At 45.6% G+C, this 21022-nt stretch overlaps 1 protein-coding gene and 1 long non-coding RNA gene across 29 annotated transcripts in view; one reads left to right on the top strand and one right to left on the bottom strand.

Moving 5' to 3' along the window:
* OTOF (otoferlin) overlaps window positions 1-21022 on the bottom strand; it is a 130974-nt gene that overhangs the window by 47713 nt on the left and 62239 nt on the right. For all 28 annotated transcript variants that reach the window (XM_051773766.1, XM_051773770.1, XM_051773768.1 and 25 more), the window contains exons 14-21: window positions 19097-19283; window positions 17191-17414; window positions 13831-13939; window positions 12688-12865; window positions 10576-10696; window positions 9487-9587; window positions 8255-8345; window positions 3774-3890 (exon numbers count right to left, since the gene is read on the bottom strand). In XM_051773766.1, coding sequence (XP_051629726.1) covers window positions 3774-3890; window positions 8255-8345; window positions 9487-9587; window positions 10576-10696; window positions 12688-12865; window positions 13831-13939; window positions 17191-17414; window positions 19097-19283 — 1128 coding nt within the window. The remainder of the gene's footprint in view (window positions 1-3773; window positions 3891-8254; window positions 8346-9486; window positions 9588-10575; window positions 10697-12687; window positions 12866-13830; window positions 13940-17190; window positions 17415-19096; window positions 19284-21022) is intronic.
* LOC127463875 (uncharacterized) lies at window positions 308-8852 on the top strand. The gene is made up of 4 exons (XR_007901051.1): window positions 308-324; window positions 867-890; window positions 1220-1244; window positions 8802-8852. It is a non-coding gene; the product is annotated as an uncharacterized LOC127463875 (long non-coding RNA).

Below are 21022 nucleotides of genomic sequence, written 5' to 3'. Positions count from 1 at the left end.
CTGGGAAGGGTGACAGGGAAGGGTGACAGGGAAGGGACACAGCGAAGGTGACAGGGAAGGGTGACAGGGAAGGGTGACAATGAAGGGTGACAGGGAAGGTAACAGGGAAGGTAACAGGGAAGGTAACAGGGAAGGGTGACAGGGAAGAGTGGTTGGGAAGGGTGGCAGGGAAGGTGACAGGGAAGGGACACGGGAAAGGGTGACAGGGAAGGTGACAGGGAAGGGACACAGGGAAGGTGACAGGGAAGGGACACGGGAAAGGGTGACAGGGAAGGTGACGGGGAAGGGACACAGGGAAGGTGACAGGGAAGGGCTCAGGGAAGGGTCAGAGGGAAGGGTGACAGGGAAGGTGACAGAGAAAGGTGACAGAGAAGGGTGACAGAGAAGGTGACAGGGAAGGTGACAGGGAAGGGACACAGGGAAGGTGACAGGGAAGGGTGACAATGAAGGGTGACAGGGAAGGTGACAGGAAAGGATGACAGGAAAGGGTGACAGGAAAGGGATACAGGGAAGGGATACAGGGAAGGGTGACAGGGAAGGGTGACAGGGAAGGTGACAGGGAAGGTGACAGAGAAGGGTGACAGAGAAGGTGACAGGGAAGGTGACAGGGAAGGGTGACAGGGAAGGGTGACAGAGAAGGTGACAGGGAAGGTGACAGGGAAGGTGACAGGGAAGGGTCAGAGGGAAGGGACACAGGGAAGGGTGACAGGGAAGGGACACAGGGAAGGGACACAGGGAAGGTGGCAGGGAAGGTGACAGGGAAGGTGACAGGGAAGGGTGACAGGGAAGGGTGACAGGGAAGGGACACAGCGAAGGTGACAGGGAAGGGTGACAGGGAAGGGTGACAATGAAGGGTGACAGGGAAGGTAACAGGGAAGGTAACAGGGAAGGTAACAGGGAAGGGTGACAGGGAAGAGTGGTTGGGAAGGGTGGCAGGGAAGGTGACAGGGAAGGGACACAGGAATGGGTGACAGGGAAGGGTGACAGGGAAGGGTGACAGGGAAGGGTGACAGGGAAGGGGACAGGGAAAGATGACAGGGAAGGTGACAGGGAAAGGTGACAGGGAAGGGGACAGGGAAGGTGACAGGGAAGGGTCAGAGGGAAGGGTGACAGGGAAGGTGACAGAGAAAGGTGACAGAGAAGGTGACAGGGAAGGGACACAGGGAAGGTGACAGGGAAGGGACACAGAGAAGGGACACAGGGAAGGGTGACAGGGAAGGTGACAGGGAAGGGCTCAGGGAAGGGTGGTAGGGAAGGGTGACAGGGAAGGTGACAGAGAAAGGTGACAGAGAAGGGTGACAGAGAAGGTGACAGGGAAGGGACACAGGGAAGGGTGACAGGGAAGGTGGCAGGAAAGGGTGACAGGGAAGGGTGACAGGGAAGGGACACAGGGAAAGTGACAGGGAAGGGACACAGGGAAGGGTGACAGGAAAGGGTGACAGGGAAGGTGACAGGAAAGGGTGACAGGAAAGGGATACAGGGAAGGGTGACAGGGAAGGTGACAGGGAAGGGACACGGGGAATGGTCAGAGGGAAGGTGACAGGGAAGGGTGGCAGGGAAGGGATATAGGGAAGGGACACAGGGAAGGTGACAGGGAAGGGTCACAGGGAAGGGTCACAGGGAAGGGCTCAGGGAAGGGTCACAGGGAAGGTGACAGGGAAGGGTCAGAGGGAAGGTGACAGGGAAGGGTGACAGGGAAGGGTTCTATTTTGTGTTCTATTAAATACGTATTAATTATGTGTTATGTCTTCTTATGTATTATTAAATATGTATTATTAAATATGTATTATTAAATGTGTATTATTAGTTGTGTATTATGTACTACTAAATATGTATTACTAATTATTAGATATGTATTATTAATTATGTATTATTAAATATGTATTGTTAAGTGTGTATTATGTACTACTAATTATGATTTATTAATGATGTGTTATGTATTATTAATTATGTGCTATTAAATATGTATTATTATTATGTACGATGTGTTATTAATTATGTGTTATTAAATATACAATATGAATTATGAATTATTATGTATTATGTGTTAGCTATGTATTGTTAATTACGTATTATGTATTTTGTGTTATTAATTATGTTCTATTAAATATGTATTAATAAATATGTGTTATTGATGATGTGTTATTAATGATGTGTTGTGTATTATTAATTATGTATTATTCATGACGTGTCGTGTATTATTAATTGTGTATTATTAATGATGTGTTGTGTATTATTAATTATGTATTATTAATGACGTGTCGTGTATTAATAATTATGTATTATTCATGACGTGTTGTGTATCATTAATTATGTATTATTAATGACGTGTTGTGTATCATTAATTATGTATTATTAATGATGTGTTGTGTATTATTAATTATGTATTATTAATGACGTGTTGTGTATTAATAATTATGTATTATCAATGATGTATTGTGTATTAATAATTATGTATTATTCATGACATGTTTTATATTATTAATTATGTATTATTAATGACGTGTTGTGTATTATTAATTGTGTATTATGAATGACGTGTTGTATATTATTAATTATGTATTATTAATGACGTGTTGAGTATTATTAATGACGTGTCGTGTATTAATAATTATGTATTATTAATGACGTGTCATGTATTATTAAATATGTATTATTAATGACGTGTTGAGTATTATTAATGATGTGTCGTGTATTAATAATTATGTATTATTAATGACGTGTCGTGTATTAATAATTATTTATTATTAATGGTGTGTTGTGTATTAATTATGTATTATTAATGACGTGTCGTGTATTATTAAATATGTATTATTAATGACGTGTTGTGTATTAATAATTATTTATTATTAATGATGTGTTGTGTATTAATAATTATGTATTATTTATGACGTGTCGTGTATTATTAATGACGTGTCGTGTATTATTAATTATGTAATATTAATGACGTGTTGAGTATTATTAATGACGTGTCGTGTATTATTAATTATGTATTATTAATGACGTGTCGTGTATTAATAATTATGTATTATTAATGACGTGTTGTGTATTAATAATTATTTATTATTAATGATGTGTTGTGTATTATTAATTATGTATTATTAATGATGTGTTGTGTATCATTAATTATGTATTATTAATGACGTGTTGTGCATTGTTAATAATGTGTTATTAATTATGTATTATTAATTATTAATTATCTATTATTAAATATGTATTGTTAAGTGTGTATTATGTACTACTAATTATGTTTTATTAATGATGTATTATGTATTATTAACTATGTACTATGTATTATTATGTACTATGTATTATTAATTAGGTATTATTAGATTTATAATATGATTTATGAATTACTATGTGTTATTATGTGTTTCGTGTTATTAATTATGTATTATTAAATACGTATTAATTATGTGTTATGTCTTATTATGTATTATTGAATATGTATTATTAATGCTGTATTATGTATTATTATGTATTATTCATGAGGTGTTGTGTATTATTAATTATGTATTATTAATGACGTGTTGTGTATTATTAATTATGTATTATTCATGACGTGTTGTGCATTATTAATTATGTATTATTCATGACGTGTCGTGTATCATTAATTATTATTAAATACACATTTAATCCCACATGAAGATCACATAAACCCCCGCTAAGCTCTCTGTGGCTCTGCCCCGGCGCCTCCACCAAACCCTTCGGTGCCCGAAGGATCCCCAAAGCCGGATCTTTCTCCAGGGGATTTTTTGGGATCCGGGCCCCACCTCGTCCGCCAGGAATCGCAGCTTGTGCAGGAAGTTGTGGGCCAGCTTCAGCTTCTCCCGCAGCGTGTGCCGCTTCACCTGCTGCCGCAGCGCCCGCGCCTGCTGCGACAGGCCCTCCTGGGGGGGGAAAACGGGATTGGTTTAGAGAAATTAAAAATACGGGGTTTTATAGAAATAAAAAATAGGGGTTTTTATAGAAATAAAAAAATAGGGGTTTTTTATTGAAATAAAAAATAGGTTTTTTTATAGAAATTAAAAATACGGGTTTTTTATAGAAATAAAAAAATACGGGGTTTTTTATAGAAATAAAAAAATATGGGTTTTTTTTACAGAAATAAAAATTACAGGTTTTTCTATAGAAAAAAAATATGTTTTTTTTATAGAAATAAAAAAATATGGTTTTTTTAATAGAAATTAAAAAATATGGGGGTTTTTTTACAGAAATAAAAAAATACGGGTTTTTTAATAGAAATAAAAAAATATGGGTTGTTTTACAGAAATAAAAATTACAGGTTTTTCTATAGAAAAAAATATGGTTTTTTTAATAGAAATAAAAAAATACGGGGTTTTTATAGAAATAAAAAAATACGGTTTTTTAATAGAAATAAAAAAATATGGGTTTCTGTAGAAATAAAAAATACGGGTTTTTTAATAGAAACAAAAAAATACGATTTCTTTATAGAAATAAAAAAATATGTTTTTTTTAATAGAAATAAAAAGATACGTTTTTTTAATAGAAATAAAAAAATACGGGTTTTTTATAGAAATAAAAAATACGGGTTTTTTATAGAAATAAAAAATAGGGGGTTTTTATAGAAATTAAAAATACGAGGTTTTTTTAATAGAAATAAAAAAATACGGGTTTTTATAGAAATTAAAAAATATGTGGTTTTTTATAGAAATAAAAAAATATGCGGTTGTTTATAGAAATAAAAAATAGGGGGTTTTTATAGAAATTAAAAATACGAGGTTTTTATAGAAATTAAAACTAGTTTTTTTTATAGAAATAAAAAAATACGTTTTTTTTAATAGAAATAAAAAAATACGGGTTTTTTATTGAAATAAAAAATAGGGGTTTTTTATAGAAATAAAAAATAGGGGGTTTTTATAGAAATTAAAAATACGGGTTTTTTATAGAAATTAAAAATACGAGGTTTTTATAGAAATAAAAAAATACTTTTTTTGTAGAAATAAAAAACATGGGGTTTTTTATAGGAATAAAAAAATGGGTTTTTTTTAAAGAAATAAAAAATAAGGATTTTTTTATAGAAATAAAAAAATACGGGGTTTTTAATAGAAATAAAAAAATATGGGTTGTTTTACAGAAATAAAAATTACAGGTTTTTCTATAGAAAAAAATATGGTTTTTTTATAGAAATAAAAAAATACGGGGTTTTTATAGAAATAAAAAAATACGGTTTTTTAATAGAAATAAAAAAATATGGGTTTCTGTAGAAATAAAAAATACGGGTTTTTTAATAGAAACAAAAAAATACGATTTCTTTATAGAAATAAAAAAATATGGTTTTTTTAATAGAAATAAAAAGATACGTTTTTTTAATAGAAATAAAAAAATACGGGTTTTTTATTGAAATAAAAATAGGGGTTTTTTATAGAAATAAAAAATAGGGGTTTTTTATAGAAATAAAAAATACGGGTTTTCTATAGAAATAAAAAATACGGGTTTTTTTATAGAAATAAAACAATATGAATTTTTTAAAAGAAATAAAAAAATACAGGTTTTTTATAGAAATAAAAAAATATTGGTTTTTTAATAGATATAAAAAAACCCGTTTTTTAAATAGAAATAAAAAATATGTTTTTTTAATAGAAATAAAAAAATACGGGTTTTTTTATAGAAATAAAAAATAGGGGGTTTTATAGAAATAAAAAATAGGGGGTTTTTATAGAAATTAAAAATACGAGGTTTTTATAGAAATAAAAAAATACTTTTTTTGGAGAAATAAAAAATATGGGGTTTTTTATAGGAATAAAAAATATGGGCTTTTTTATAGAAATAAAACAATATGAATTTTTTAAAAGAAATAAAAAAATACTGGTTTTTTATAGAAATAAAAAAATATTGGTTTTTTAATAGATATAAAAAAATACGTTTTTTAAATAGAAATAAAAAATATGTTTTTTTAATAGAAATAAAAAAGTACGGGTTTTTTTATAGAAATAAAAAATAGGGGGTTTTATAGAAATTAAAAATACGAGGTTTTTATAGAAATTAAAAAATACTTTTTTTGTAGGAATAAAAAAATGGGTTTTTTTTAAAGAAATAAAAAATAAGGATTTTTGTATAGAAATAAAAAAATACGGGGTTTTTTATAGAAATAAAAAACATGGTGTTTTTATAGAAATAAAAAAATATGGGTTTTTTAATAGAAATAAAAAATACAGGTTTTTTAAAGAAATAAAAAAATACGGGTTTTTTAATAGAAATAAAAAATAGGGGGGTTTTATAGAAATTAAAAAATAGGGGTTTTTATAGAAATTAAAAAATACGGGGTTTTTATAGAAATAAAAAATAGGGGTTTTTTATAGAAATAAAAAAATACGGTTTTTTTAATAGAAATTAAAAATACGAGGTTTTTATAGAAATAAAAAAATACTTTTTTTGTAGAAATAAAAAACATGGGGTTTTTTATAGAAATAAAAAAATGGGGTTTTTTTAAAGAAATAAAAAATAGGGGTTATTTTACAGAAATAAAAAAATACGGTTTTTTAAATAGAAATAAAAAAATACCGGTTTTTTATAGAAATAAAAAATAGGGGTTTTTTATAGAAATAAAAAAATACGGTTTTTTAAATAGAAATAAAAAAATACGGGTTTCTTATAGAAATAAAAAATACGGGTTTTTTATAGAAATAAAAAAATACGGGTTTTTTATAGAAATAAAAAAATACGGGTTTCTTATAGAAATAAAAAATACGGGTTTTTTATAGAAATAAAAAAATACGGGTTTTTTATAGAAATAAAAAAATACGGGTTTTTCTATAGAAATAAATAATACGGAGTTTTGTAGAAATAAAAAATAGGGTTTTTTTATAGAAATAAATAATATGGGTTTTTTATTAGAAATAAAAAACCTACATGGTTTTTTATAGAAAAAAAATACGTTTTTTTATAGAAAAAAATACGGTATTTTTAATAGATATAAAAAAATACGTTTTTTAAATAGAAATACAAAATATCTTTTTTAATAGAAATAAAAAATACGGGGTTTTTAATAGAAATAAAAAATACAGGGTTTTTAATAGAAATAAAAAATATGGTTTTTTTTATAGAAAGAAAAAATATGGGCTTTTTAATAGAAATAAAAAAATATGAGTGTTTTTACAGAAATAAAAAAATATGGGGTTTTTTATAGAAATAAAAATTACGGGTTTTTCTATAGAAATAAAAAATACGGGTTTTTTATAGAAATAAAAAAATACGGGTTTTTTAATAGAAATAAAAAATATGAATTTTTTTTTAGAAATAAAAAAATACGGGTTTTTTAATAGAAATAAAAAAATATGTTTTTTTTATAGAAATATAAAATTTCGGGTTTTTTTAGAAATAAAAAATACGTTTTTTTTTAATAGAAACAAAAAAAATACTTTTTTTTATAGAAATAAAAAAATACTTTTTTTTAAATAGAAATAAAAAAATACGGGTTTTTAATAGAAATAAAAAATACAGGGTTTTTTATAGAAATAAAAAATATGGGTTTTTTAATAGAAATTAAAAAATATGGGGTTTTTACAGAAATAAAAAATATGGGTTTTTTTAATAGAAATAAAAAAATATGGTTTTTTTATAGAAATAAAAAAATACGGGTTTTTTTAATAGAAATAAAAAATATGGGTTTTTTTAAGAAATAAAAAATACGTGTTTTTCTATAGAAATAAAAAATACGGATTTTTTTAATAGAAATATAAAAATATGGTTTTTTTAATAGAAATAAAAAAATACGGGTTTTTTATAGAAATAAAAAAATACGAGTTTTTTATAGAAATAAAAAAAATGGGTTTTTTTAATAGAAATAAAAAATACGGGTTTTTTAATAGAAATAAAAAATACGTTTTTTTAATAGGAATAAAAAATACGGTTTTTTATATAAAAATAAAAAATACGGTTTTTTATAGAAATAAAAAAAATAAAGGGTTTTGTTATAGAAATAAAAAATATGGGGTTTTTATAGAAATAAAAAAATACGGTTTTTTTATAGAAATAAAAAATACGTGTTTTTTTTTTCTCCCGTGCCAGGAGAAGGAGGCATGAAGGTCCTCTCCCCCTCCTTCTCCCTCTCTTCCCGCTGGGAATTCCAGCCCAGCCCCTCCCCACCCTCCCAGCCAGGAATCCCTTCCCCGTCTCCCATCTCTCCCTGCCCTCTGGCAGCGGGATCCATTCCCTGTGTCCTGCCCCTCCAGCCCTGGTCCCCAGTCCCTCTCCCTGTCCCGGAGCCCCTCCCGGCTCCGGATCCTCTCACCAGCTCCCGGAGGCAGGAGCGGAGCCTCTCCCTGTCCAGGCGGGTGCGGGACGAGTGCGGCTGCTCCCGGTCAGCCAAGGCCACGAAGCGCCTGGAGGGGGAAAAACCGGGATAGGATTCCCACGGGAGGGATGGAAATGTCCCCTGTCCCCTCCCAGAGCTGCAGCACAACCGGGGGCAAGGGGACAGGGAAGGGGACAGGGAAGGGTGGCTGGGAAAGGTGACAGGGAAAGGACACAGGGAAGGGACACAGGGAAGGTGACAGGGAAGGTGACAGGGAAGGGACACAGGGAAGGGTGACAGGGAAGGTGACGGGGAAGGTGACGGGGAAGGTGACGGGGAAGGGACACAGGGAAGGGTGACAGGGAAGGTGGCAGGGAAAGGACACAGGGAAGGGACACAGGGAAGGGTGACAGGGAAGGTGGCAGGGAAAGGACACAGGGAAGGGACACAGGGAAGGTGACAGGGAAGGTGACAGGGAAGGTGACAGGGAAGGGTCAGAGGGAAGGGTGACAGGGAAGGGTGACAGGGAAGGGTGACAGGGAAGGTGACAGGGAAGGTGACAGGGAAGGGTGACAGGGAAGGGGACAGGGAAGGGGACAGGGAAGGGGACAGGGAAGGGGACAGGGAAGGGACACAGGGAAGGGTGACAGGGAAGGGGATAGGGAAGGGTGGCTGGGAAAGGTGACAGGGAAGGGTCACAGGGAAGAGTCACAGGGAAGGTGACAGGGAAGGGCGACAGGGAAGGGACACAAGGAAAGGACACAGGGAAGGGACACAGGGAAGGTGGCAGGGAAGGGTGACAGGGAAGGTGACAGGGAAGGGTGGTTGGGAAAGGTGACAGGGAAGGGACACAGGGAAGGCGACAGGGAAGGGACACAGGGAAGGGTGATAGGGAAGGGACACAGGGAAGGGTGGCAGGGGAGGGTGGCAGGGGAGGGATACAGGGAAGGTGACAGGGAAGGGACACAGGGAAGGGACACAGGGAAGGGACACAGGGAAGGGGAAGGGTGAGAGGGAAGGTGACAGGGAAGGGTCACAGGGAAGGTGACAGAGAAGGGACACAGGGAAGGGTGGCTGGGAAGCGTGACAGGGAAGGTGACAGGGAAGGGCTCAGGGAAGGGTGTCCCCTCATCCCAAGGACAGGGCAGGCTGAGCTGACCCTCCTGGGGCCTGGGGCCCTGCCCCGTGCCCCCTGTGTCCCCTGTGTCCCCTGTCCCCGTGTCACTCACTGGCAGCCCCCGCTCAGCTCCTCCAGGACCCCTCGGAGCCGCCGCTCCGGGTGCGGCTTCTCCGTCTTGATCATCTCCTGCACGTCGTTGAGTCCTTCCTCCTGCGGAATTCCCAGGGATCGGATCTGGCCCCCGGCTCGGGGCCTGTGGGAGAGGCCCCAAACCCCCTGGGATGGACCCCCTGCCCAGCCCTGCCCGTGGGGAGCTCTCCCAGGGGCTCCTTGGGAATTAACTGGGGCTGGGAATTGGGAAATGACAGGATTTTGGGGTGGGAAGGGACTTGGAAGATCATTTAATTCCCGCACCCTGCTGCTGGCAGGGACACTTCCCGCTATCCCAGGAGGCTCCAGCCCGGCCTTGGACACTGCCAGGGATCCAGGGGCAGCCACAGCTTCTCTGGGAATTCCAGCCCAGCCCCTCCCCACCCTCCCAGCCAGGAATCCCTTCCCAATCTCCCATCTGTCCGTGCCCTCTGGCAGTGGGAAGCCATTCCCTGTGTCCTGTCCCTCCAGCCCTTGTTTCCAGTCCCTCTCCAGCTCTCCTGGAGCCCCTTTAGGCTCTGGAAGGGGCTCCAAGCTCTCCCAGGATCCTTCCCTTCTCCAGGCTGTGCCACATGAGGGGTTCATCCCTCCAGCCCAGGTGACAAAACCTCCCCCCGTCCCCTTTGCTGGGGACCCCAGGCTGTGACCCTCGAGGGTTGGGGACACCAAGCTGTGACCCCCAAGGACTGCAGACACTGGACTGTGACCCCCAGAGGCCCCGAGGGTTGGGGACACCAGGCTGTGACCCCCAGGGGCCCTGACAACTGGGGGCACCGGGCTGTGACCTCCAGAGACCCCAAGGGTTGGGGACACTGGGCTGTGACCCCCAAGGACTGGGGACACCAGGCTGTGACCCCCAGAGGCCCCGATGACCTCCTGGGATTTGTCCCCTGGGGCTGGAAACACCCCCCCCCGTTCCCATCCCAGCTCTCCTGGCCGTGCCTGTCCCTGCTGAGTGACCAGGGGGTGGCACAGGGCACACCCCGGGCTGCCTATGCCACCCCCATGCCCCAGATGTACCCCCCAACCCTGTGCCCCCCGCACTGACCAGCTTGTCTGCGATCTTGTCCATGATGTTGGAGTTGTAGAGGCGGCGCCGCTGGTCCTGCCACCAGCTCCTGATGTACACGCAGGGCTTGCGCTCCAGGTAGGGCAGGTGGAAGTAGTTCCTGTGGGAGGAGAGGGGAGACGGGGGGGAGATCACAGCCTGAAAAACCTGCGGGTTACAGCCTGAAAAACCTGTGGGTTACAGCCTGAAAACCTGCGGGTTACAGCCTGAAAAACCTGTGGGTTACAGCCTGAAAAATGTGTGGGTTAGAGCCCAACAAACCTGCGGGTTACAGTCTCAGAACCTGCGGGTTACAGCCTCAAAACCTGTGGGTTACAGCCTGACAAACCTGTGAGTTACAGCCTGAAAATCTGTGGGTTACAGCCTGAAAAACCTGTGAGTTACAGCCTCAAAACCTGTGGGTTACAGCCTGAAAAACCCACAGGTTACAGCCTGAAAAACCTGTGGGTTACAGCCTGAAAAACCCACGGGTTACAGCCTGAAAAACCTGTGGGTTACAGCCTGACAAACCTGTGGGTTACAGCCTGACAAACCTGTGGGTTACAGCCTCAAAAACCTGTGAGTTACAGCCTAAAAATCTGTGGGTTACAGCCTCAAAACCTGCGGGTTACAGCCTGAAAAACCTGTGGGTTACAGCCTCAAAAACCTGTGGGTTACAGCCTGAAAAACCTGCGGGTTACAGCCTGAAAACCTGTGGGTTACAGCCTGAAAAATCTGTGGGTTACAGCCTCAAAAACCTGTGGGTTACAGCCTGAAAAACCTGCGGGTTACAGCCTCAAAACCTGTGGGTTACAGCCTGACAAACCTGTGGGTTACAGCCTCAAAACCTGCGGGTTACAGCCTGAAAAACCTGTGAGTTACAGCCCGAAAATCTGTGGGTTACAGCCTGAAAATCTGTGGGTTACAGCCTGAAAAACCTGTGAGTTACAGCCTGAAAAACCTGTAGGTTACAGCCTGAAAAACCTGCGGGTTACAGCCTGAAAAACCTGTGGGTTACAGCCTCAAAACCTGCGGGTTACAGCCTGAAAAACCTGTGGGTTACAGCCTGACAAACCTGTGAGTTACAGCCTAAAAATCTGTGGGTTACAGCCTGAAAATCTGTGGGTTACAGCCTGAAAAACCTGCGGGTTACAGCCTGAAAAACCTGTGGGTTACAGCCTGAAAAACCTGTGAGTTACAGCCTAAAAATCTGTGGGTTACAGCCTGAAAATCTGTGGGTTACAGCCTGAAAAACCTGCGGGTTACAGCCTGAAAAACCTGCGGGTTACAGCCTCAAAACCTGTGGGTTACAGCCTGAAAAACCTGCGGGTTACAGCCTGAAAAACCTGCGGGTTACAGCCTGAAAATCTGTGGGTTGCAGCCAAAAAACCTGCGGGTTACAGCCTGAAAAACCTGTGGGTTACAGCCTCAAAACCTGCGGGTTACAGCCTCAAAACCTGCGGGTTACAGCCTGAAAAACCTGCGAGTTACAGCCTGAAAAACCTGTGGGTTACAGCCTGAAAAACCTGCGGAAAAAGATCTCTCCCGATCCCTCTTTTCTCCGGGATGAGCCCCCCCAGCTCCCTGAGACATTCCTGCTGCTCCAGCCCCTTCCCAGCTCCCTGAGACATTCCCTGTTCTCCAGCCCCTTCCCAGCTCCCTCAGCCATTCCAGGTTCTCCACTTCCTTCCCAGCTCCCTGAGATATTCCTGCTTCTCCAGCCCCTTCGCAGCTCCCTTATTCCCTGTTCTCCAGCCCCTTCCCAGCTCCCTGAGATATTCCTGCTTCTCCAGCCCCTTCCCAGCTCCCTTATTCCCTGTTCTCCAGCCCCTTCCCAGCTCCCTCAGCCATTCCTGGATTTACAGCCCCTTCCCAGCTCCCTCAGACATTCCCTGTTCTCCAGCCCCTTCCCAGCTCCCTCAGCCATTCCTGCTGCTCCAACCCCTTCCCAGCTCCTCTTTGCCATGGGGGGAGATCCCTGAAGGGATCCCAGAGCCCGGAGTTCGGGGGCCCACCCGGGTGGGGATGAAGGATGTTCCTGTGCAGGGTATCCCGGGAGGAGAATTCCCTCTTTCTCCAATGCCCTGGGAATGCTCGGGGGGATTCACGGACCTGTCAGTGACCAGGGGTTTCATGGGTGGGGAGGAGGAGACTGAGACCAGCTCTCCATCCTCATCCCCCTCCTCCTCGCTGGAATTCTGCAGCAGCTCCGACTCCTCCTCGTCCCCTCCCTCCTTCCTCCTCCTCCGCACGGGCTTGTCCACTCCGTCCACCTGGTTGCCATAGTTACCTCAAGGGGAAAAAAACAACACAAAAAGGTGGAATAAATTCACAGGGTCGTGACTCCAGCCCGGCCCCGCTTCTGGGATCTGATTCAGTCTGGGACAAGTTTTAACTCAATCTGGGACAAGAAGTTTTAATTCAGTTTGGGACAAGTTTGAATTCAGTTTGGGACAAGTTTGAATTCAGTTTGGGAGAAGAAGTTTGAATTCAGTGTGGGAGAGGTTTTAATTCAGTTTGGGACAAGTTTGAATTCAGTCTGGGAGAAGAAGTTTTAGTTCAGTCTGGGCCAAGTTTGAATTCAGTTTGGGGGAAGAAGTTTGAATTCAGTTTGGGACAAGTTTGAATTCAGTCTAGGAAAAGTTTTAATTCCATTTGGGATGAGTTTGAATTCAGTCTGAGAGAAGTTTTAACTCAGTCTGGGACAAGAAGTTTTAAATCAGTTTGGGACACATTTGAATTCAGTTTGGGACAAGTTTTAACTCGATTTGGGAGAAGTTTGAATTCAGTCTAGGAAAAGTTTGAATTCAGTCTGGGACAAGTTTGAATTCAGTCTGGGCCAAGTTTGAATTCAGTTTGGGCCAAGTTTGAATTCAGTCTGGGCCAAGTTTGAATTCAGTCTGGGCCAAGTTTGAATTCAGTTTGGGCCAAGTTTGAATTCAGTTTGGGCCAAGTTTGAATTCAGTCTGGGACAAGTTTGAATTCAGTCTGGGACAAGTTTGAATTCAGTTTGGGCCAAGTTTGAATTCCTTTTGGGTCAAGTTTGAATTCAGTCTGGGACAAGTTTGAATTCAGTCTGGGACAAGTTTGAATTCAGTCAGTCTGGGTCCCCCCTGGCCCATGTCCATCCCCTGCTCCCCAAACCCAGAGCCCCGCCTGGGCAGCCGTGGAAAACTGGGAAGAACATCCTTGGATCCCGACCTTCCCACCAGCCAGGCTTTGGATCAACCCTCCCCCCCGGAGCCCCCGGCCCACCTATGGTGACCTCGAAGCTGATGGGCTTGTCCCCCACCCTCCTGTCGATCATGGTGGCCTCCAGGAAGGCCCCGAAGAGGAAGAATTCCTCCATCTTCCCGGTGCAGTTCTGCGGGAGAGAGAAGTCACGGGGATCAGGGGCGGGTGGGGGCACAGGGGGGCACCCCCAGCACCCCTGGGCACCCTCGGGGGGAGGTGCCACTTTCAGCATCCCAAGGGTTTCCTCTCCCGCCTCTTGGCTCGTTCCAGGGGGTTTAATTAAGGATTTCATTGGAATGCCTTCTGATTAAGGGACACCTCCCACTATCCCCGGGCACTTGGACACTCCCAGGGATCCAGGGGCAGCCACAGTTTCCCTGGGAAAGCTGTGCCAGGGCCAGGGAAATGATCCCACTCCAACATTCCTTCTGCCCAGAGTTCCTAAGGAACCTGAGCACTGGAATGAGCCCAGAACCCCCAGTGGGATGGTTCATTGTCCCTGTGCATCTCCCCACACCTCAGAGCTCAGGAGATCACAGGAACCATGGAATGGTTTGGGTCGGAAGGGATCTGAAAGCTCATCCCATTCCAAACCCTGCAGGGACACCTCCCACTGTCCCCGGACACTTGGACACTCCCAGGGATCCAGAGGCAGCCACAGCTTCCCTGGGAAAGCTGTGCCAGGGTCAGAAAAACCATCCTATTCCTTCTGTCCAGAGTTCCTACTCAAATATTCCTTCTGCCCAGAATTCCTAAGGAACGTGAGCACTGGAATGAGCCCAGAACCCACAATGGGATGGCTCATTGTCCCTGTTGATCTCCCGACACCTCAGAGCTCACGAGATCACAGGAACCATGGAATAGTTTGGGTTGGAAGGGATCTTAAATCCCATCCCATTCCAAACCCTGCAGGGACACCTCCCACTATCCCTGGACACCTGGACACTCCCAGGATCCAGAGGCAGCCACAGCTTCCCTGGGAAAGCTGTGCCAGGGCCAGACAAATGATCCTATTCCTTCTGCCCAGAGTTCCTACTCAAATATTCCTTCTGCCAGAATTCCTAAGGAACGTGAGCACTGGAATGAGCCCAGAACCCACAATGGGATGGCTCATTGTCCCTGCCCATCTCCCAACACCTCAGAGCTCAGGAGATCACAGGAACCATGGAATGGTTTGGGTTGGAAGGGATCTTAAATCCCATCCCATTCCAAACCCTGCAGGGACACCTTTCACTATCCCAGGTAGCTCCAACCTGGTCTTGGACAATTCCAGGGACCCAAGGGCTTCCCTGGGAAAGCTGTGCCAGGGCCAGACAAACGATCCCACTCCAACATTCCTTCTGCCCAGAGTTCCTAAGGAACCTGAGCACTGGAATGAGCCCAGAACCCCCAGTGGGATGGCTCATTATCCCTGTCCATCTCCCAACACTTCAGAGCTCAGGAGATCACAGGAACCATGGAATGGTTTGGGTCGGAAGGGATCTTAAGGCTCATCCCATTCCAAACCCTGCAGGGACACCTCCCACTGTCCCCAGACACTTGCACACTCCCAGGATCCAGGGGCAGCCACAGCTTCCCTGGGAAAGCTGTGCCAGGGGCAGGGAAACGATCCCATTCCTTCTGTCCAGAGCTCCTACTCAAATATTCCTTCTGCCAGAATTCCTAAGGAACCTGAGCACTGGAATGAGCCCAGAACCCACAATGGGATGGCTCATTGTCCCTGTCCATCTCCCGACACCTCAGAGCTCAGGAGATCACAGAAACCATGGAATGGTTTGGGTCGGAAGGGATCTTAAATCCCATCCCATTCCAAACCCTGCAGGGACACCTCCCACTATCCCAGGTCACTCCAACCCAGCCTTGAACCACTTCCAGGGATCCAAGAGCTTCCTGGGAAAGCTGTGCCAGGGCCAGAGAAACGATCCCACTCCAACATTCCTTCTGCCCAGCATTCCTAAGGAACCTGAGCACTGGAATGAGCCCAGAACCCCCAGTGGGATGGCTCGTTGTCCCTGTGCATCTCCCAACACCTCAGAGGTCAGGAGATCACAGAAACCATGGAATGGTTTGGGTTGGAAGGCATCTTAAGGCTCATCCCATTCCAAACCCTGCAGGGACACCTCCCACTGTCCCCAGACACTTGGACACTCCCAAGGATGGGGCAGCCACAGCTTCCCTGGGAAAGCTGTGCCAGGGACAGAGAAACAATCCCACTCCAACATTTCTTCTGCCAGAATTCCTAAGGAATGTGAGCACTGGAATGAGCCCAGAACCCCCAGTGAGATGGCTCGTTGTCCCTGTCCATCTCCCAACACCTCAGAGCTCAGGAGATCACAGGAACCATGGAATAGTTTGGGTTGGAAGGGATCTTAAATCCCATCCCATTCCAAACCCTGCAGGGACACCTCCCACTGTCCCCAGACACTTGCACACTCCCAGGATCCAGGGGCAGCCACAGCTTCCCTGGGAAAGCTGTGCCAGGGGCAGGGAAACGATCCCATTCCTTCTGTCCAGAGCTCCTACTCAAATATTCCTTCTGCCAGAATTCCTAAGGAACGTGAGCACTGGAATGAGCCCAGAACCCACAATGGGATGCCTCATTGTCCCTGTCCATCTCCCGACACCTCAGAGCTCAGGAGATCACAGGAACCATGGAATGGTTTGGGTTGGAAGGGATCTTAAAGCTCATCCCATTCCAAACCCTGCAGGGACACCTCCCACTATCCCCAGACACTTGGACACTCCCAGGGATGGGGCAGCCACAGTTTCCCTGGGAAAGCTGTGCCAGGGCCAGAAAAACCATCCTATTCCTTCTGTCCAGAGTTCCTACTCAAATATTCCTTCTGCCAGCATTCCTAAGGAACCTGAGCACTGGAATGAGCCCAGAACCCCCAGTGAGATGGCTCATTGCCCCTGTCCATCTCCCGACACCTCAGAGCTCAGGAGATCACAGGAAACCATGGAATGGTTTGGGTTGGAAGGGATCTGAAAGCTCATCCCATTCCAAACCCTGCAGGGACACCTCCCACTATCCCAGATCACTCCAACCCAGCCTTGAACACTCCGAGGGATCCAAGAGCTTCCTGGGAAAGCTGTGCCAGGGCCAGAGAAACAATCCACTCCAACATTCCTTCTGCCCAGAATTCCTAAGGAACGTGAGCACTGGAATGAGCCCAGAACCCACAATGGGATGCCTCATTGTCCCTGTCCATCTCCCGACACCTCAGAGCTCAGGAGATCACAGGAACCACGGAACGGTTTGGGCCGGAAGGCACCTTAAACCCCATCCCTCTCCAACCCCTGCAGGGACAACTGAGGCCCAAGACAACACCCCCCCCCCGAGCCCCCCGAGCCCCAAACTCCCCCCGGGGCAGGACCGACCTCGGCCACGGCCGTGGCCTGCTCCACCTGCACCTCTGTGGAGCCGTTGACCTCGGGGTTGGTGGTGTCCAGGATCTCCACGGCCAGGCCCAGCAGCAGCCGGGCGCGGAAGGAGACGCCTTCCCCCAGCCCCTCGTTGAGCTCCTGGTGCTCGTCCATCAGGGTGTAGTTGCGGGTGGAGCCGTACATGTTCACCCAGGCGGGGCCGAAGGTGGGCAGGAAGCCTGCGGGGGCACGGAACGGGCACGGTGATGCCTTAAGACCCTTTTAGTGTTTTTTTTTTTATGATTTTCGTGATTTTTATAAGCTTTACGTGCAGAGTTATGGCAGAAGTAGATTTTAGAAGTAGCTGTATTATATTCCTCGCCCTTTAGCACAAGTGGTTCACACATTCCTCAACCCTCTTACCCCTTTCCATGTTCCCCAAATCGATCCTACCCCTGAATTCCAGTAGAAAATGCTTAGTTTTTTCTGTCAAGGCAGGGCCTCTTCTCTTTGAGGACATCTAACCCTGAACCACAAGAGAACAGTCAAGAACTGGGTGAACCGTGTGCTCTCTGTGCTCTGAAGAAGATGAAGATGATGAAGAAAAGCCCCCCAGACCCAACTCCCAGGGGATGGGCCAGGGGGGTGGACCAGGGCAAGAGCCACGGGATGGACAAAACTTGGATTGGTTGGGCAGTATTTATAAATTGTAACACCTGAACACGGCCTGCACGTGTCCTGTGACCTTTATGCCCGGGCACAAATTAAAACCCTTTTCCGGGTGGGAAAAGCCCTCCCAGCCCATGGATCCCCCCTGTGCCCCATCCCCACCTTGTCCCCCAGCCCAGAGCACTGAGTGCCACGGCCAGGCCTTCCTGGGACACCTCCAGGGCTGGGCACTCCAAACCTCCCTGGGCAGCCCCTGCCAGTGCCTGACCACCCTTTCCAGCAGGAAATTCCTCCTCCTGTCCAACCTGAGCCTCCCCTGGCCCAGCTGGAGGCCGTTCCCTCTCCTCCTGTCCCTTGTTCCCTGGGAATTGGGGACCCTCCTGGAACTTCCTTCCAGGGAATTGTGGAGAGCTGGGACAGTGCCAGGATGGCACAGGATCCTTAGGGATGGTTCAGGTTGGAAAAACCCTTGGAGATCACAGAATCCAAGCATTCCCAGCACTGCCAAGACCACCCCTGACCCGTGTCCCCAGGGGCCACATCCACAGGGATCTGAAATCCATCTGGGAATGGCGACTCCACCCCTGCCCTGGGAAGTTCATTCCAGTGCCTGACAGCCCTTTCCATGTGGGAATTGTTCCCAATATCCCATCCGAGCCTCCCCTGGCACAGCTGGAGGCCGTTCCCTCTCCTCCTGTCCCTCGTTCCCTGGGAATTGGGACCCCTGGCAGGGAGTTGTGGGGCAGGAAAAGGTTCTCCCCCCGAGCCTCCTGTTTTTCCAGGGAAGTTTTTCAGGGAAATCAGGGATTGGACAGATCAGGGCACAGCCCAAGGACACTCAAGTCTCCCACTGAGTAATTCCCCACTTTGGGCTCCAAGGAAGAAGAACCTCCCATCGGTGCCTCTCCCAACCCAGCTCTGCTCTCCCAGCTCTGCCCCTGGATTTTGGGGTTGGGGTGGGCGGGGGGGAACCCTCCAGCGCTCGCCCATCGGTGGCAACTCATTTTTTTTGGAAGGGGCCAACTGCTCCTGGGTGTCTTTGCTTCCCGGGATTGCACGGAGGGCTCAGGACAGGGTGGGACAGGGCCTGGTTTTCCTGAGCTCCAGCGATCCCAGGAGACCCTTCCAGCACCCCAGAGCCTCTCTGGGTGGGCACCAGCCGTGCCCAGGGGTGGGGAAGGAGCCTGGAGTATTTTGGGAACTCTGCCAAAGGGAAGGGGGCAGCCCAGTGTGTCCCCCCCTCCAGCTTTACCCTTGTCCCCCTCGTTGGAGATCTTCCTCAGGTCGATGAAGTGGGTCCCGATGGCCACGTCGTTGACCTTGTCCGAGTCCCGGATCTGGACCTTGATCCTCTTGCACAGGGGGGGGAACATCTCGGTGAACACGATCTGCTCGTTCCACAGGGGCTCGTAGCTGCTCTTCTGGATGGAGGTCTTGCCCTGGGAGCGGGAGGACACGGATCCCAGGGCAGGGTTGGGTGTGCCAGGCCACCCCTCACCACCCGGGCTGCCAATGCCACACCCAGGCTGCCAATGCCACCCCCAGGCTGCCAATGCCACCTGGCCACAACGGCCAGGTCCTCCCCCAGGAGGGACAGGGCTGCCCTGGGAGCTGCAAACCCATCCCAGAGAGGGGAAACGGGGAAAACCAGGGGACATCACATACATCCCAACATCTCCAGGACAACCAGGGGACATCACACACATCCCAACATCTCCAGGATAACAAAGTGACACCACACACATCTCAACATCTCCAGGACAACCAGGGCACACCACACACATCCCAACATCTCCAGGACAACCAAGGATAACAAAGTGACACCACACACATCTCAGCATCTCCAGGACAACCAGGGCACACCACACACATGCCAACATCTGCAGGAAAACCAGGGCACACCACACACATCCCAACATCTGCAGGACAACCAGGGCAAACCAGGGCACACCACACACATCCCAACATCTGCAGGACAACCAAGGATAACAAACTGAAACCACACACATCTCAGCATCTCCAGGACAACCAGGGGACATCACACACATCCCAACATCTGCAGGACAACCAGGGGACACCACACACATCCCAACATCTCCAGGACAACCAAGGATAACAAAGTGAAATCACACACATCTCAGCACCTCTAGGACAACCAGGGGACACCAGACACATCCCAACACCTGCAGGACAACCAGGGGACATCACACACATCCCAACATCTCCAGGATAACAAAGTGACACCACACACATCTCAACATCTCCAGGACAACCAGGGCACACCACACACATCCCAACATCTCCAGGACAACCAAGGATAATAAAGTGACACCACACACATCCCAGCATCTCCAGGATAACCAGGGCATACCACACATCCCAACATCTCCAGGACAACCAGGGCACACCACACACATCCCAACATCTGCAGGACAAACCAGGACAACCAGGGGACACCACACACATCCCAACATCTGCAGGACAACCAAGGATAACAAAGTGAAACCACACACATCCCAACATCTCCAGGACAACCAGGGCACACCACACACATCCCAACATCTCCAGGATAACAAAGTGACACCACACATATCCCAACATCTGCAGGCAAACCAGGGGACACCACACACATCCCAACATCTGCAGGGCAAACCAGGGCACACCACACACATCCCAACATCTCCAGGACAACCAAGGATAACAAAGTGAAATCACACACATCTCAGCACCTCTAGGACAACCAGGGGACACCACACACATCCCAACACCTGCAGGACAACCAGGGGACATCACACACATCCCAACATCTCCAGGATAACAAAGTGACACCACACACATCTCAACATCTCCAGGACAACCAGGGCACACCACACACATCCCAACATCTCCAGGACAACCAAGGATAACAAAGTGACACCACACACATCTCAGCATCTCCAGGACAACCAGGGCACACCACACACATCCCAACATCTCCAGGACAACCAGGGCACACCACACACATGCCAACATCTGCAGGAAAACCAGGGGACATCACACACATGCCAACATCTGCAGGAAAACCAGGGGACATCACACACATGCCAACATCTGCAGGAAAACCAGGGGACATCACACACATCCCAACATCTCCAGGACAACCAGGGGACACCACACACATCCCAACATCTCCAGGACA

The sequence above is a fragment of the Manacus candei genome, unplaced genomic scaffold (genome assembly GCF_025592945.1).
Source record: "Manacus candei isolate 608988 ecotype Guabito, Panama unplaced genomic scaffold, ASM2559294v1 h1tg000177l, whole genome shotgun sequence".
Lineage (NCBI taxonomy): Eukaryota > Metazoa > Chordata > Aves > Passeriformes > Pipridae > Manacus > Manacus candei.
Note: the sequence above shows the minus strand (reverse complement) of the source record. Positions and strands in the feature narration are given on the sequence as shown.